Source organism: Phascolarctos cinereus, unplaced genomic scaffold, assembly GCF_003287225.1.
Source record: "Phascolarctos cinereus isolate Bilbo 61053 unplaced genomic scaffold, phaCin_HiC Scaffold_726;HRSCAF=1367, whole genome shotgun sequence".
In the NCBI taxonomy this organism is placed as follows: Eukaryota; Metazoa; Chordata; class Mammalia; order Diprotodontia; family Phascolarctidae; genus Phascolarctos; species Phascolarctos cinereus.
The window spans coordinates 16,401,929-16,418,955 of NW_027556098.1; the positions used below are offsets into that span (position 1 = coordinate 16,401,929).

General features: G+C 33.8%; 1 protein-coding gene across 1 annotated transcript in view; it reads left to right on the top strand.

Moving 5' to 3' along the window:
• PUDP (pseudouridine 5'-phosphatase) overlaps nt 1-17,027 on the top strand; it is a 186,110-nt gene that overhangs the window by 50,027 nt on the left and 119,056 nt on the right. The window contains exon 2 of the mRNA XM_021006210.2: nt 12,582-12,800. Coding sequence (XP_020861869.1) covers nt 12,582-12,800 — 219 coding nt within the window. The remainder of the gene's footprint in view (nt 1-12,581; nt 12,801-17,027) is intronic.

A 17,027-nucleotide genomic window follows, 5' to 3' on the forward strand; every position in this document is an offset into this window, starting at 1 on the left:
TAAAAATATAATAATGCTCAAAACAAGTTACAAAGTTCAAACACAGAATGAAAACTAAAAATATTTTGTGAAAAATAATGTATTTGGAATGTGAGATTCATTTAGGTTGGTTGTTCCTTTTAAATATAATTTTTCATCTAATTGCAGTCTATATCCCAGTGTAAATATTTCCTTTAAAATGTCAAGTCGAAATCTTTAGTTTGTTGTAAAGGTGTTTCCTTTGTCCTGTTTATCTTATTTTACAATGCATAATGTTGTAAATCATTCATATACTCCATAACATAAAGTCTTGAATAGCTAGAAACCAATTTACCAAAAACTATGCTTAACATTTTTTTTTCCTGCACTGAACTTTTAGAGGTGAGTGCAGTATAGTAGAAACAGCATTGGACTAAAAATCAACCTACTCATATTCTTACTTCAGTTTTGCAATGTGTTACCTGTGTGGCCTTGGACAAGTTCTCTTTTCCCAGATTCTTAATCTGTAAAACCAGAGTATTGAATTTGATGTTTCCTAAGGCCTTTTCCAACTGCCTAATTCCAAGCCTATCAAAAAGAGTTAAATGACAATAAAACAAAGTATCAGTTATTTTTAAAGGGGGAAAACTGCTCTTTGCAAGGATGTCCTCAGCTTTATATACATTTAGCTCAGTCTTTTTCTACTAAGGGTTCTTAATCGTTTTTTGTCTTATGACCCAATCTGACAGTCTGATTAAGCCTATAGACCCCTTCTCAAAATAATATTTTTAAATGCATGAAATACATAGCAGTCCAAACAAAACCAATTACACTGAAATACCATTTTCAGAATATTTCTTCCAATTCAAGTTTATGGACCTTCTCACAGTTCCCAGGTTAAGAGCCTCTATTCCATGCTATCCACAATAACAGGACTTAGTAACTGGATTTTAAGGGAAAGGGAAAAAGCAAAGATGAAATTAAATATTTGAGCCCAGTAATTGTGGAAGAGTGTCACCATTAATGAAGATGGAATAAGTGGAAAGAACAGCAGATTTTCTGAGAATATGATGAATTTGCTTTTGTTTATATTAAATTTGAGCTGTCAATCAGATATTCAGGGACAAATATCTTGCAGGAATTTGGGAATTTGAGACAATCTTGTGCAAGAGGCTAGAGACAGAGATTTGGTTGTAGAATAATAATCGATGCCAATTGGTGAAATCACCAAAAGGGACAGATTAGAGAGAATAGAGAAACAAGGTGGGGTGAGAGAAACAAGGGTGAGGAGGAATGCTTGAACTAAGGAAACTGAGAGAAAGCACTTAGATAGTAGGAGACCCAGGCCCAACCCGTTTCATGGCCAACAGGAAAGAGTGAATTTCAAGGAGGGAGCTGTCAGCAGAGTCAGATATTGAAGAAATGTGAAGCATAGTGTATTATGCACAATAGGCATTTAAGTGTTTATTGGGTAAATTGAAATTTCACTGAAGTAGGATGACTGAGAAAAAGGCCTTTGGATTTGGTGATTTGGAAGTCATATATGTCCTTGGAAAGAAAAGTCAATTATGTTGATTTTATACCATTTATACTGCTAAGGCAGAAAAGGATAAAAGAAGTTCTTGAAGTATTTTCAACTATGTAAAGTGTTTTGCTGGTTAATGGTTGATGATGCAGAAAATTCAGTTAGCCAGAACACCTCATTCTTTTTCGGTTTTTATTAATCAGTTTGTATGACAGATGTTTGTAAGAAAATCAGTTATTTAACTTCCCTGATTAATGTGGCTTAAGGTTTTATTTACTTTAAGTAGAATACAAAGGACCCAGCTAAAATCCTTTACTTCTAGACTTATGAGAATTTTTTTAACATCCAACTTCATAGGCTACTAGCATAATAAAAAGCAATTTCAATATGTTTATGTACTTTTGAAGTGTTCACAGAGGAATAGGTGCAAAAGATTATTGACTGTTTTGAAAAAACAATATACCATGCTTTGAATGAATGCACAGGAATCCTTTATAATATAATTGCCTTCTAGTTTGTATCAGGGAAACAATAAGCAACAAAAAATATTTATCATCATCATATTTTACATTTAAATAACACCTTATGGCTATGGGAGGTCTTTCACATACATCATCTCAATAGATCATCAATATTTTATAGGAAAAAAAAACTTTCTCTGAATTTTCCTGCTTATCTAAACAGCATCTCTTGTTACATGATGCAGAGATTGACAAGTAGAAAATTGAACTAAAGAGAACTTTTTCCATGTGTGGCACTTCTTCTCAACTAAAAATGGGGAAACCTTTTTAAAAATGAAATGAACGAAATCTCCCTTCATTCTATACTTTATATGCAACTCCTACTATCAGCATAGAATGGGAGTTGAAAGACCTGTGTTCTCCTCTTAACTTTGTCAGTTGCTTTGTAACCTTGAGCAGAAACTTCATGTTGAAGGGCATAAGTTTCATTAGTCAGATGAGGAGCTTGAAGTAAATGATTTCTCAAGTCTCTCCTATCCAGAAGCATGCTGATAAATGGTTAGCTGACTCTCCCCCCAAAAACAACAAACAAACAAACAAAATGTAGTGAGAACTTTTAGTTTCCATCTGCATTATTATTTTCTCCATCATGTTCTTAAGTCGGTGGACAATCAACAGAACAACAATCAAACCCTGACTTGTAGCATTTGGCAATTTCCAAAGTGTAAATGCCTGCACTGAAAATTTAGCCATCAATTAAGAAGCTGGTCTGAGCTGACTCTTAACACAACCTGCCCAGACTTCTAAAATGTTATGAACACATACATGTGATTACCTCTGTTAGGTATTGAGTGAGATACAAGGAAGCATGTGATGTAGTCCCTTCCCTCCTAGAGCTTCATTGACTTTGTAATCTAATTCAGAAGCCAAGACATAAACATGAATGATTAAGCATTTTAGAAATTAAACTGTCATGTGGTAGTATGTGATTAAAAGAGGACCAGTCTATTGTAAGAGTCAGTTGGTATTTATCCCATATGTATTTATTCAAAGAAATAGCATGATATACTTCACTGGAGAGCCTTGACACCAAGAAAACCTTCTGTTTACGTCCCATTGACATGTATGGGATGCATGACCCTGGGCAACTTGCTTAACCTCTTAGTACTCTATGCAGCTTTCTAAGACAGCAAGTTGCAGAGAAAATGCTGACCTTCTGTGGCAGAGAATTTCCTCCCTTAGGATTTCCATTGCCAATGAAATTACAGGTCTAGTTCATATTCCTTATTTCTTCTGTATGTATTTATGTATGTACCTGTTTCCCCTGGTAGCATTTGAGATTTTTTGTTGTTTTTTGGCCTTTGTATTCTCAGGGCCTCGTACAATTCCGAACCTATTAGGTACTTAAATGCTTATTGATTGATCACAACTGTGGTGAACTCAGTGGAGAAATAGAAGTGTAATTTCCCTCAAGTAGAATTAATTTATCCTTTGAGGCAGGAGCTGGGTTTTTGCTTTTTTTTTTTTTGGTTGTTTTGCTTTTCGTTTGATTTGATTTTTGTGTCCGTGGTATGTAACACATATGTCTTGGATATGACAGGCCCTGCTTTAATGATTCTTGGGTTGGACTTCAAATGATACATTCTGGCTATAATATAGCAGCAAAACAAAAAAAAAATGTACAGCAATTAGAAATGAAAGAGTAAACCTTTGAGTAAAGCCAGTTTCAGCCAGCTAAGCCAGACAGACAAAGCTACAAACACCATGCCCTACCACTAATAATGACGAATGCAAAACATAATTTTATCTCTCTAGGGCTTTACAGCATAGATAGAACTACTAGACAGTTGTTTTAAAGTAACCCTCTAGGAGCAATTTTTAATGTTTTTTTTTCTTTGAAAATGCATGGCATAGGTAATCATGCTTTAGAAACCTAAACTTGAAATTACTTATATATGCTTTGTGTCTTAGGATCCTAGAATTTGGAAGTAGAAGTACATTCCTATATAGTCCAATTCATTCATTTTATAGATGAAAAAAACTAAGTCCAAAGAAATTCCACCTCTTGGAATCCCTAGTTTTCTTCAAGATTCAAATCAAGAGGCCATCTTTTATGTGTAGTCTTTCCTGAACCACAGTCATCTAGGGCCTTCCCTGCCAATTTACCTTATACTCATTTTCTATTTACCAATGTATGTAAGTGTGATATCCCTTGATAGAATGTATGACCTTTGAGGGTAAGTACTTCTTCACTTTTGTCTTTGTACCCCCAGAGCCTAGCATTAGTACCTGAGACATAGGAGGTACTTGATAAATGCTTGCTTGCTTGATTAAAGATTTTCCTAAAATCACCCAGGTTGTAACTAGGGCTGAAATCCAGACCCAGTCCTGGGCCTCCTTCTCTTTTCACTGTATTACCTTTTTTGTCTTAAAGCACTTTCTGATTTTTATTCTGATGATATGTGACAACTCAAAAGAAAAATTAATGATTGGTTTGTGCTTATTTGCTCTTAGATGAGGGGTTAGAAAGTCTTTATGAGAGGTTAGACTTGATGGATGGTTATTTATTGTTAATGCAATTTGAAATTTGGCACTTGGTACCCCTGTATTAAAACACTGCTTCATTTGCACACTGCAAAAAGCATGTTACCTTTTAGAACTTACCAAGTATATTGCAAGCTGATTTTGTCCTGAAATTATTTGACTCTGCATTGAACTGACAATACTGAAACACAAAATACTGTGTACTTAGGACATTAATTTTGTGTGATCTAAAATTATAAATGAATACAAATATAAGTATTGTTCAGACATTTAAAGATTGGTTTTCTAATAAGCATTCATAGAATATATACAGGCTCAAGCTTATTCATGAAATTTGCTCATAAAATTTAAGGTTTTAATGTTGCTTAGAGAACATCTAGTCCAATCCTGTCATTTTAGATGAGAAAACCAAGGTTCACAGAAATCAAGAAACTTAACCAACATATGATAAGTAGCAGAACTCAGTTCTTCTGGTTCCAAATCCATTGTCCTTTATGTTATATAGTCTTTCATAAGTTCTAAGATGTAGTTAATGTAATTGACTTACAAATGGGCTAGAATAATCTAGCACAGTAGCTTTGATTTTTAAAAACTATAAAATGGTTGTAGTTACTGATAACTTCTTTCCTTGTTTTTAATTTTCGTAAGTTTTTGTTGATATTTTATTTTTCTTTTATCACCATACTATCCCAGGTATCCCTCCCCATCCTTTTCTCAGAGAGCTACCCATGTGACAGGTAGTGTTTTTGCAGAGGGGGGTAAAGAGCCAGCACTACTGAACAGTATATTGAAAAAGTCCGAAGATGTGCAATGTAGGTAATTCCTATGGACCTCCACCTCTGTGAAAAGGTGGGTTAGGGATGTTTTTTTTTCATATCTCTTCATTCAAATCTCGCTTGATTTTTATACTTTTGTTACTTTTGCTTTTTGGTGTGTCATTCTTTCCGTTTACATTGTTGCAGTTACTATGTGTATTATTTTCTTGGCTCCACTTAACTTCACTCTGCATCATTTCATATAGAGCTTTCTATGTTTCTATGTATTCAGTCACATACATTTTCTTTTTAAAGCACAGTAATATTCTATTACTTGTAACACTATTTGTTTAGCTATTCCCCAATAAAACATCTACTTTGTTTCCAGTTTTTAGCTATTTTAAGAAGTGCTGCTGTAAGTATTTTGAGTATATGGGGTCTTTTTTCTTGTTTATATAAGCCCAGTAATGGAATTTCTGGTTCAAAGAGTATGGACATTTTATTCACTTTATTTGCATAATCCCAAATTGCTTTTCAGAAGGGTCATACCATTTCACAGTTGCACCAACAATGTATTAGTATTTCTGTCTTTCTACAAACCTTCCAACATTGAATATTGCATTTTTTTTGTCATTTTGTTTTCTAATTTGCAGGGAAGAATTAAAACTTTTTGTTTGTTTTTTGGCATTTCTCTTCTAATTGATTTGGAACATTTTTTTCATGCAGTTGTAAATACAATTCTTTTGAGAACTGTTTGTTCATATCCATTGACCATTAATCTATTGGGAAATAACTATCAGTCATATGTGTGTATGTATATGTGTGTGTGTATATACACATATGTGTATGTGTGTGTGTATATACACATATGTGTGTGTCTGTGTGTGTATCTTGGATACTAAACCTTGTCAGAGAAATTTAGAAAGATTTTTTTCCCCATTCAGCCGCTTTCCTTGTCTTTCATACACTAAAGTTGTCTATACAAAAGGTTTTCAGTTTTAAGTGATCAAAGTTATTTATCTGTTGTAATTGTCACTATTGCTTGTGTGGTAAAAAAACACATCTCGTTATCATAGTTGTGAAAGGTATGTGCTCTGCTTTTCTTTTGATTTTTTTAATAGTGTGGTCTTTAATATTAAATTTACATATTCAGAATGTATTGTGGAATGTGATATAAGATACTGGTCTAAGCCTAATTTTTGCCATATTGCTTTCTAGTTTTCTTAGCAGTTTAAAAAAATTATATATGGAGTTTTTCCTTATTTTCCACTTTTGATCAGTTTACCAATATCAGGTGGTTTTCTGTTAACATTACTGTTTTTTGTTTCTCTTAGATTTCACATGACTTCTATCTATTTGCATTTATAATCTATTGTTCTTTTGTTTTTTTGATGAGGCTTGCCATCACAGATTCTGGTTTTTCTCTTCTGTTCATTATTTTTGCTATGCAGGATGTAATTGTTATTAATGTTTTATTTTTCTCCAATTATGTATAAAAACAGTATTTAAAATTATTTTTTCTTTTTTAAGTTTTGAATTCTAAATTCTATCCCTCCCAACCTCCCCAACCCCATCCCTGAGACAATAAGCAAACTGATATAGGCTGTACATATGCAAAAGATAGATGAAAGCCAGATTGTGAGAGACTGTAAATTCCAGGCTTAGGAGTATTATCCTAAAGGTAATGGGGAATCATTAAAATGTTTGGAGTAGAGGAAGACCATAATCACATATTTTCTTGTAGAAAAAGAAAGAAAGGTGAAGTAATATGCTTCAGTCTGTATTCAGACACTGTTACTTCTTTCTCTGGAGGCAGATAGCATTTTTCATCATAAGTCATTTGGGATTATCTTGAATCATTATATTATTGATAATAGCTAAGTCATTCACATTACTATGTACATTGTTCTCCTGGTTCTGTTCATTTCACTCTGTATCAGTCCATGTAAATCTTTCCAAGTTTTTCTGAAATCATGCAGGATGTAAATTCTCCTATCATAATTCTCATTTGGCTTTTACACCTTCCTGACTCCCTTCCCTCTAATTGTGGTTTTCTTGGGGATTGGATTTCATGCCTGCTACCATGGGCAATCCACATTCACTAGCTTATGTCTCTTTCCCAGCTGACTTTGGGTGGTCAGAACTAGCTGCAGCTGATTGCTGTGCTCTTTCCTTCAGGCTTGTTGGAATACTTTGTAGCCCCCAAAGTGTATGTGTCCTGTCCTAGCTCTGTTCATGTTTTCTTCCCCAGTACTAACAGTTCAGAACCTCTTTTTCCTGGTACTGGTGCTTCTGGTTTAAAGTCTCTGACAATTTTTTGTTCTTGAAGAACTGTGGCTAGGCTGGCTGTTGAAGCCCATGCAAACTTTTGCAGCTTGGAGTTGGTGTCTCCAGGACACTGCAAAGAGGGAAGAGAAACAGGAGTTGAGGGTGGGTTTTAATGTAAGCTTGTGTCATGTCCTAAAACAGCTTCACTCTGACAGCATAGAAAATGGGGGAAGGATGTTGAGTGAGCATCACTTCCTTGGTTTGTGTGTGTGTGTGTGTGTGTGTGTGTGTGTGTGTGTGTGTGTGTGTGTGTGTGTGTGTGTGTGTTCAGGATTCTGGGTATCCTAGACCATGAATGCAGTTGAAGTTGCTTTATCTTTGGCACATAATTTCTGTTTGGGAGAGATTTAGGAGGTCGTGTGGATTGTATTAAATATCTTGTGGCTCCCATGACCCAAAATTCTCTTTCTTTGTTGTTTTTTTTTTTTAATTTGGAGTGGGTCAGCATAATTGATCATATCAACAACAAAACGAACAGAAACCACATGTTCATCTCAATAGATGCAGAAAAAGCTTTTCACAAAATACAACACCCATTCCTATTAAAAACACTAGACAGCATAGTAATAAATGAAGTCTTCCTTAAAATAATGAATAGCATCTACCTAAAGCCTTCAGCAAGCATCATATGTAATGGGGACAAGCTAGAAGCATTTCTAGTAAGATCAGGGGTGAAACAAGGATGTCCATTATTACCACTGTTGTTCAATATCATACTGGAAACATTAACTTTAGCAATAAGAGAAGAAAAAGAAATTGAAGGCATTAGAATAGGCAAAGAAGAGACAAAGCTATCACTCTTTGCAGATGACATGATGACATACTTAGAGAATCCTAGAGAATCAAGTAAAAAACTACTTGAAATAATAAACAACTTTAGCAAAGTTGCAGGCTATAAAATAAACCCACATAAATCACTGGCATTTCTATATAGTACCAACAAAGCCCAACAGCAAGAGATAGAGAAATTCTGTTTAAACTTACTGTAGACATTATAATATATTTAAGACTCTACCTCCCAAAAGAAACCAGGAACTATATGAACACAATTATGAAACACTTTTCACACAAAAATCAGATGTAAATAATTGGAAAAACATCAGTTGCTCATAGGTGGGCTGAGCTAATATAATAAAAATGACAATTCTACCTAAGCTAATTTACTTATTCAGTGCCATACCAATCAAACTACCAAAAAATATTTTATAGAGTTAGAAAAAATAATAACAAGATTCATTTGGAAGAACAAAAGGTCCAGAATATCAAGGAACTAATGAAAAGAAATGCAGGGGAAGGTGGCTAGCATTCCAGATCTTAAATTGTATTATAAAGCAGCAATCATCAAAACTGCTTGGTACTGGCTAAGAAATAGCCAGTGGATCAGTGGAATAGGTTAAGTATGCAAGACACAGTAGTCAATGACTATAGTAATGTATTATTTGATAAACCCAGAGACCCCAGCTTCTGGGATAAGAACCACTCTTTGAAAAAAACTGCTGGGAAAACTGGAAAAGAGTATGGCAGAAACTAGGCATAGACCCAAATCTCACACCACATACCAAAATAAAGTCAAAATGGGTTCATGACTTAGATATAAAGGCTGATACAGTAAGCAAACTGGGAGAGCAAGGAATAGTTTACCTATCAGATTTATGGAGAACAGAAGAATTCATGATCAAACAGGAGATAGAGAACATTATGAAAAATGAAATGGATAACTTTGATTACATTGTATTGAAAAGTTTTTGCACAAAGCCCATGCAACCAAGATTAGAAGGAAAATAGAAAATTGGGAAAGAATTTTTACAACCAGTCTTTCTGATAAGGGCCTCATTTCTAAAATATATAGAGGATTAAGTCAAATTTATGAGAATACAAGTCATTCCCCAATTGATAAATGGTCAAAAGATATGAACAAGCAGTTCTCAGATGAAGAAATTAAAGTCATCTATAGCCATGAAAAAATGCTCTAAATCACTATTGGATAGGGAAATGCAAATCAAAACAACTCTGAGGTACCACATCACACCTATCAGATTGCCCAACATAACAAAACAGGAAAATGATAAATGTTGGAGAAGATGTGGGGAAATTGGAACACTAATGCATTGTTAGTGGAGCTGTAAAATGATCCAGCCATTTTGGAGAGCAGTTTGGAACTATGCCCAAAGGGTTATAAAAATGTACATACCCTTTGACCCAGCAATAGCACTTCTAGGGCTGTATCCCAGAGAGATTATACAAATGGGAGAAGGACCCATATGTACAAAAATATTTGTAGCAGTTCTTTTTATGGTGGCAAAGAATTGGAAATTGAGGGGATGCCCATCAATTGGGGAATGACAAGTTGTGCTATATAAATGTAATGGAATACTGTTGTGTTATAAGAAATGATGAACAGGCTGACTTCAGAAAAACCTGGAAAGTCTTGTATGGACCGATGTCGAGTGAAGTGAGCAGAACCAAGAGAACGTTGTACACAATAACAGCCACATTGTGCAATGACTAACATTGATAAACTTAACCCTTCTCAGCAATACAAGGATTTAAGACATCTCCAAAGGCCTCGTGATGGAAAATGCTATCCACAAAGAAGAAAGAACTATGGAGTTTGAATGCAGATCGAAGCATACTACTTTTTATTTTTTTCTTCTGTTGAGTTTTGTTTCCTCTTTCTGGTAGTTCCTCCTATTAGTTCTAATTCTCCCTTATAACATCACTAATGTGAAAATATATTTAATAGGAATGTATATGTATAGCCTATATGAGATTGTGTGCTGTCTTGGGGAGGGGGGGGAGAAAAATTTAAAACTCAAAAGCTTATGGAAGTGATTGTTGATAATTCAAAATAAATTAATTTTTAAAAAATTTGGGGTGGGACACTTTGCCCTAGTAAAAAAGAACATTTATACTACTATAGAACTAGGAAATAGGTAAATAAGTTGATCTTCATAATCAGAAAGAAGGTACCTGGAAGAAATAAAATGATATACAGAATGGAATACCAAGTAAGGAAAAATGGAAAGGAGAATTAATACTTTAGAAAAGATAATGATGAATTTTACCAAAGAAATGAATCATCTAAAAATTATGATGAGCTAACCAGAAAACAACTTAATGAGAAATAAAGAAGTATTAAAACAAAAACTTAGGAATTTATTATGCAAGAATTGCACAGCCACAGAATCTGCCTTTAAAATTCTCTGCCAGGTTTTTTTCCTCATGTTACAAGACTAGAATGTCTAAACCAATATATGCAGGAAAAACAAATAATTAATCTACTGCTTGTTATTGTTATTCCATATTTCATCTCCTTTAAAAACAGGCATGATTAAAAAATTTTTTTTACGTAGTTTATTAATGAAATATAATTGTCAGTGCCTGGAACAAAACAGCATTGATCCAATTTTATATGTAACCCTAGTCATAAAGGTTCTAAGTATGATTGTGTCCTAGCATTTCTAATCTTTAATTGCTATTTGAACAATTTAGAATATGAATGTTTTCTACACACATACATACTTCTATATAATATATAAGATAATATGCTTATACTAGAATAAGAGAATCCCTGCTTTCAGGGATGAGCTCATTTTGTACAGTACTTTGTAGTTAACAAAGTGGTTTCCTCTAAATTCATTCTTTCTTTATGTCCATGGTATAGCCTTGCTTTCTCACTGAGGGGAGGTATTTACAAACAGTTGGACCTTCATTGAATTTAGAGTTAGAAAGGAACTTAGACATTATCTAGCTCAGTGGTTCCCAACCTTTCTAAGCAGGAAGACCCAATTTTAATGTAAAAAAATTCCGTGTACCCTAAAAGGTAATACTTGTACTTTTACTTTTCTTTCACTAAGAAAACATACAACAGAAATTCACTAATTCACTAAGAATTCACTAGTAATTTTTAATGTATTACTTTTTTTTGTCAAGACTGTATTCCCTAAACACTTGAAAAATAGTTATGTATATGATATTCAGATTATGGAATATATGTTTGCTAAATAGAGATTAAAAATGGCAGTGCTTCAGGGACCTATAAATCCCAGATCTAAGTCAGCCCCATCATATAAGAACATTTGAGGTAACTGGGGTCTTAGGTCAGAGCCCAAGATCACAGATTCCAGGTCTAATGTTTTGTTTTGTTTTGTTTTGTTTTACTAAATCACGTTATCACCTGAAAGAATAGCTCAACATCAATGAAATCAGTTTCAGAATTTTTATATTTGGAAGAGAGTCAATGACATTTAAATGATCAAGTTTAAATAACAGATCAGTGCATTTGGCTTTTTGGAGGTTCATTTTGAAGCTAACTGAGCCAATCCTGATCAGGATACAGTTCCTAAAATTAAACATTTCGCAGGAGGCACAGTGAGGTTCTTAAATGAGTGAAGCTACTGGCAGGTGCTGAAATGAATTATGAGTGGAAATGCCCCAAAGCTTGATCACAAAATGCTCATACATAATGCATTATGCCAAAATTCTCTGTGATACTTTTAAAAACACATTTTTTCCAATCCAAATAATTAATTAGAAAATTTTCTTTACTTTCTTTTGTCTAAATGATTTACATAATTATAGCTTTGAAATTACATTTCCTTATAACTATCATATTTATGTTGTATTCTTTGAAAACTAAGAGGGGCCAAAATAAGTTTGGAAAGAATTAATTGTCTACTCATTCACCTATACCTAAATTAAATATCATTTAATCCTGACTTGGGGAGTCTCTCTTCATCTAGAGTCCTTAGAACTATAGAATTACAGAATGTTAGAGCTCGAAGGGACCTTAGAAACTGTCTAGTCAAGCCCTCTCACTTCATACATAACACCACTGCCACCCAGAATGGTTACTTTTCCAAAGTCATGCAACTAAGTAAGTATCAGAATTGGGACTAGAAAAAACCCAGGTCACCAAACTCCCAGTTCAGTAATCTTTTTACTGCCCCTTTCTTCTCCCCACAACTTTAAATGAAATATCCTACTAAATATAACCTATTTTTCCCACAGATACTGAGCGACTCTATTCAGTGATATTCCAGGAAATCTGTGACTGCTTTGGAAAGAAATATACATGGGATGTGAAAGCCATGGTTATGGGTAAAAAAGCGTTGGATGCAGCTCAGGTTATTGTAGAAGTCTTGGATCTTCCATTAACCAAAGAGGAACTTTTGACAGAAAGCAAAAAGAAGCAAGAACAAATATTTCCAACAGCTTCATTTATGCCAGGTATTTTTCTCATATAATAATGTAAAAATGTTAACAATTCTGCCTCAATCTAGAAAAGTGTCTTTTAAAAAGCAGGATGTGTGCTCTTATTTGATAATTATTTTCCTTTGCTTGGATGTTCTCCATATTCCCCTCCACCAAAATAAATGAATAAAACCTTTCTTTGTTGGTGTATTTCAGAGCTGCTGAGGGAGTTTCCATGTTAACCTTTCCAGGAGCTACTCTTTTTGAATGTTTAAAGACTGAAAAATCTTTCATATGGGATAGCTAATCTTGGATATTTTCTCATAGTATGGCACTTAATAAGTGTTTTTTAAATTGAAATCTACTTTTAGAATCATAGAATCATGGATTTGAAGCCAAAAGGATTATTTCATAGCCCAGGTGGCCCCTATCCTCATTTTCAGTTGAGGAACCTGAGGACAGATGAGGACCCAAAGTCACACAGGTGGCAAGAGACAGAGGGAGAATTTGAAAAAAGGCCTCCTGAGTCCAAATGGAGTATTGTTTTAAGATAGCAATTATTTTTATGGATGTCTGTTATTAAGTATTATATAATTAGATGTCTTTAGACCTGGAAGAACACTGACATAATTTAGTCCCAGAGAAGTTAAGTGACTTTGCTGAAGTAATACAGTTAATTAATTGTAGAGTAAGGACTAGGACCCAGGTCTCCTGACTCTCAGTCCAGTTTGCTTTCTAAAGAGAGTTGTTTCTAAGCTTAATGTCACTAAAGAAAGTCTTGTTTCATATATAAAGTAGTAGGTAGGATTCTAGCCTTAAAAATTCTAAAAACTTCTGCAAGTACAGAATTCATTAAGAAAGTAGTTAAAGTTGTTCAAATAAGCTTTTTCTAAGTTTTAAAAGGTATAATTTATTTATTTTCTTATTTATACGCTCCTTTTCTTTTTCTTACCAGTATTCAGTTTTCTGTTGAAAAGGAAAGATTACTTAGTTCCCATGGGTCTTGTTAACTTGAGATCGATCAAAACTGGATTGCTACTGTTTCTTGCTAGAAGGGAGAAGGTCAGAAGTGTTCTGGATTATATGGGACTAAAAGTGCTTTAAAATGAAGAACTATTTTCAGATTCTTCTAAGGTAATGGGGCAAAAACTCAATCTTTAAAGATATTGGTAGGAGAAAAAAATCCTTGTGAGCAATTTAGATTTAAAACCACATTAATATTAATCATATATTTTTGAGATATTTAACTAGTGGATACCTGTCACCAAACATTTGTATGACTATTTCCAGAATTCAGAAATTAGTTCTGCACATGGTATCACTGATAACAATGCTTGTATTATCATATAAGAAACTAACTTGGCATTTAGTGTTAGTGTCCCACATTTTGACAGTTCATATAGAAAATCTCTAAGGTTCATTCCATTTCTAAATCTTATGATGTCTTGCTATAGGGAAGTTAATTTATAGGTCATAATGTCCTTTGTCCCTTATAGACAATATCAAGACAGTGGGAAAAAAAAGTAAATAATTAATTTTTATGACTCAGTTATTTGTCTTGGTTTTAAAGACAAAAAATGAAAAGACTTTTTTCTAGTATTAGAAATTAGGGAAGGAGTGTTTTTTTTTTCTTTAAGAAAATGTTTGCTTCATTTATTTGCCTCTGGCATTTTTCATTCTGTCTACAATTGAACATTTCCTATGTGCCAGGCACAAAAAGGCAAAAACAGTCCCTTCCCTCAAGGAGCTTACATTCTAATAAGGGAGACAACATGTAAATAAATACTTTTGTATATATAAGATATATACAGACTAGATGGAAGTCAGTGCAGAGGGGAAGGCATTAGCAACTGGGGAACCTGGGAAAAGCCTCTTGTGGAAGATAGGATTTGAATTGAATCTTTTTTTTATTTTTTAGCTTTTTAATGTTTTTCTTTTTTTTCTTTTTCTAATTAATTTATTTTTAGTTTTCAGCATTCACTTCCATAAGATTTTGAGTTTTAAAATTTCTCCCCCTCCTTCTCTGATTTACACTTCAAGACAGTGTACTGAATTGAGTCTTGAAGGAAATCAGGGATGCCAGGACCCTAATGTGAATATTGCAAGCATAAGGGACAGCCAACTGCAAAAAGGGCAGGAAATAGAAGGGTTGAGGAAAGGTCTATAGCTTTATCAGTTAAAAGTGTAATTTGAATGATAAGGTCGGAAGTCAGAATGCAGAGAATTTAGAAGAGAGAGAGGAGAGGAAGTGGAGGCTCCAGGTGTAAATGAACTTCTCAAGTTTCACCGGGAAGAGAAAGAAAAATATAGGATGACATTTAGCAGGCATAGTAAGATCAAAGTGATGATACTTTTTTTTTCTTTGTGGTGAGGCAATCGGGGTTAAGTGATTTGCCTAGGGTCACACAGCTAGTAAGTGTCAAGTGTCTGAGGTCACATTTGAGCTTCAGTCCTCCTGACTCCAAGGCCAGAGCTCTATCTACTGCACCACCTAGCTACCCCTGAAGTGAAGATTTTTTAAACTGTGGAGAGATATGGGAATGTTTGTAGAGAAGAAGCTAGTAAATAAGGAGAGGTTGAAAATAAGAAAGAATGTGAGTATGGTAGTGGTTACAGTTTTCTGGAGAAGTTGGGAGGAGATGGCATCAAGGGTGCATGTAGAGAGGTTATCTTTGACAAGAAATACTACCTTTTATCTGAGACCGGATGGGAGAAGATTTCTGAAGCTAGAAAAGGGCTTGAAGGGTCTGTTAGAAAAAGGCTAGAAATCTATAGCCTCTTTAATTCCTTAGGTTGTTCAAACAAGGATGAAAAGATCTGCTTTTAGGTAGCATTTGTATAACTGAGATAATGTATAAAAAGCACTTTGCAAGCTTTTAAACACTACAGTTGTTTGCTACATTGATAATTATTTTAAAAGTGTCCTGATTATGGAAATATAAAAACTTTTAAATGGTCTTTTTACAATCTCTATCATGTAGTTTATCTGAGTTTTGTTTGACTTTATTTCTAAGAAAATATTGTAGTTTCATATGTATTCTAGTCAAGCACTTGTCATAACATTAATGAAAATAAGTTTGCTTCTATTTCTTGAAGAAAGGTCTTCTGAGATTCATCAGAAGTATTGCGGTCTAGCTGTTTCTTAATTACTGTATTAGATTAAGTGCTTTATGTATTTAATAAACATAGTACTGAAAATGGTAGACTTCATAAACCCAAATGCCAGGAATGGCTCATTTTTTGAATTTTTGCCCTCTACCCTCCATTGCTTTTTGTCTTTCCCAAGTCACAAAGTAGGAAAAAGGCGAGTTTACAGAAGTAGGCAGTCTATTATTCTTTAGAAAACATACACACAGAGGCATATATATTGTTATGTCACTGTAAAGAGGATTTTTGTTTCATGTACTTACTAATTATAGTAATAACTATAGAACTTTAAGCTTTACAAAAACATTTATTCACAATAAGCAGCTGAGGTTAGATATTACTTAATGTCATCTTACCAACCTAAGATCTTGGAGTAATATTAATCAGTGATAACAGTAATCTAAACATCTGACTTTTTTTTGAATTGAATATTTTTAGTTTAGATTTTTTTTCCTTATGAAATGTTTCTGAAGCAATGAGACTGATTTCATAAGCCATACTCTTAGTTATCTATCCCTGCCATGTTAGGGAACCTGACAGGGCACTGGGAAACATTAAGTCTATAGGGAATTTGTAAGTTAGTAATAGAGGAATTGTAAAATTCTCTAGCTAGAGTAGTTTAGCTACAGTATGAATGGAAGAAAAAGAAAATGAACTCGGGGAAGGGAAATAATGCCCCATTGTAGAGGCATAGAGCTTCAAGAAGAAAGTAAGAAATTTCATGGAATGATCCTGAAAGTTCTGTTTAATAAAAAAAAAAGATATGCAAGAAATAGGTTTGGATTCTAAGAATTAAGACATTTTATAAATGTGGAGAAACTAATCATGCTATTCTTGGTATGTAAAGTTACTGATGTAACTTGTATATACACATGTATATACACCTGTAGGATAAAACTTAAATCATCTTTTTAAAGTTTTGTATCTTCCTTCTAACAGTAACTTTATTTGAATATCACTTTAGGATTTATCAAATGCTTTCCTCACAAGAACCCTGTAAAATAGTACTTTATATACTGTATTGTATTCTATATGCTATATATTATTAGAACCACATGAATTCCTAGTTCACATATGGATAAATTGTATGACTTGTCTTGGGTGATATAGCTATTG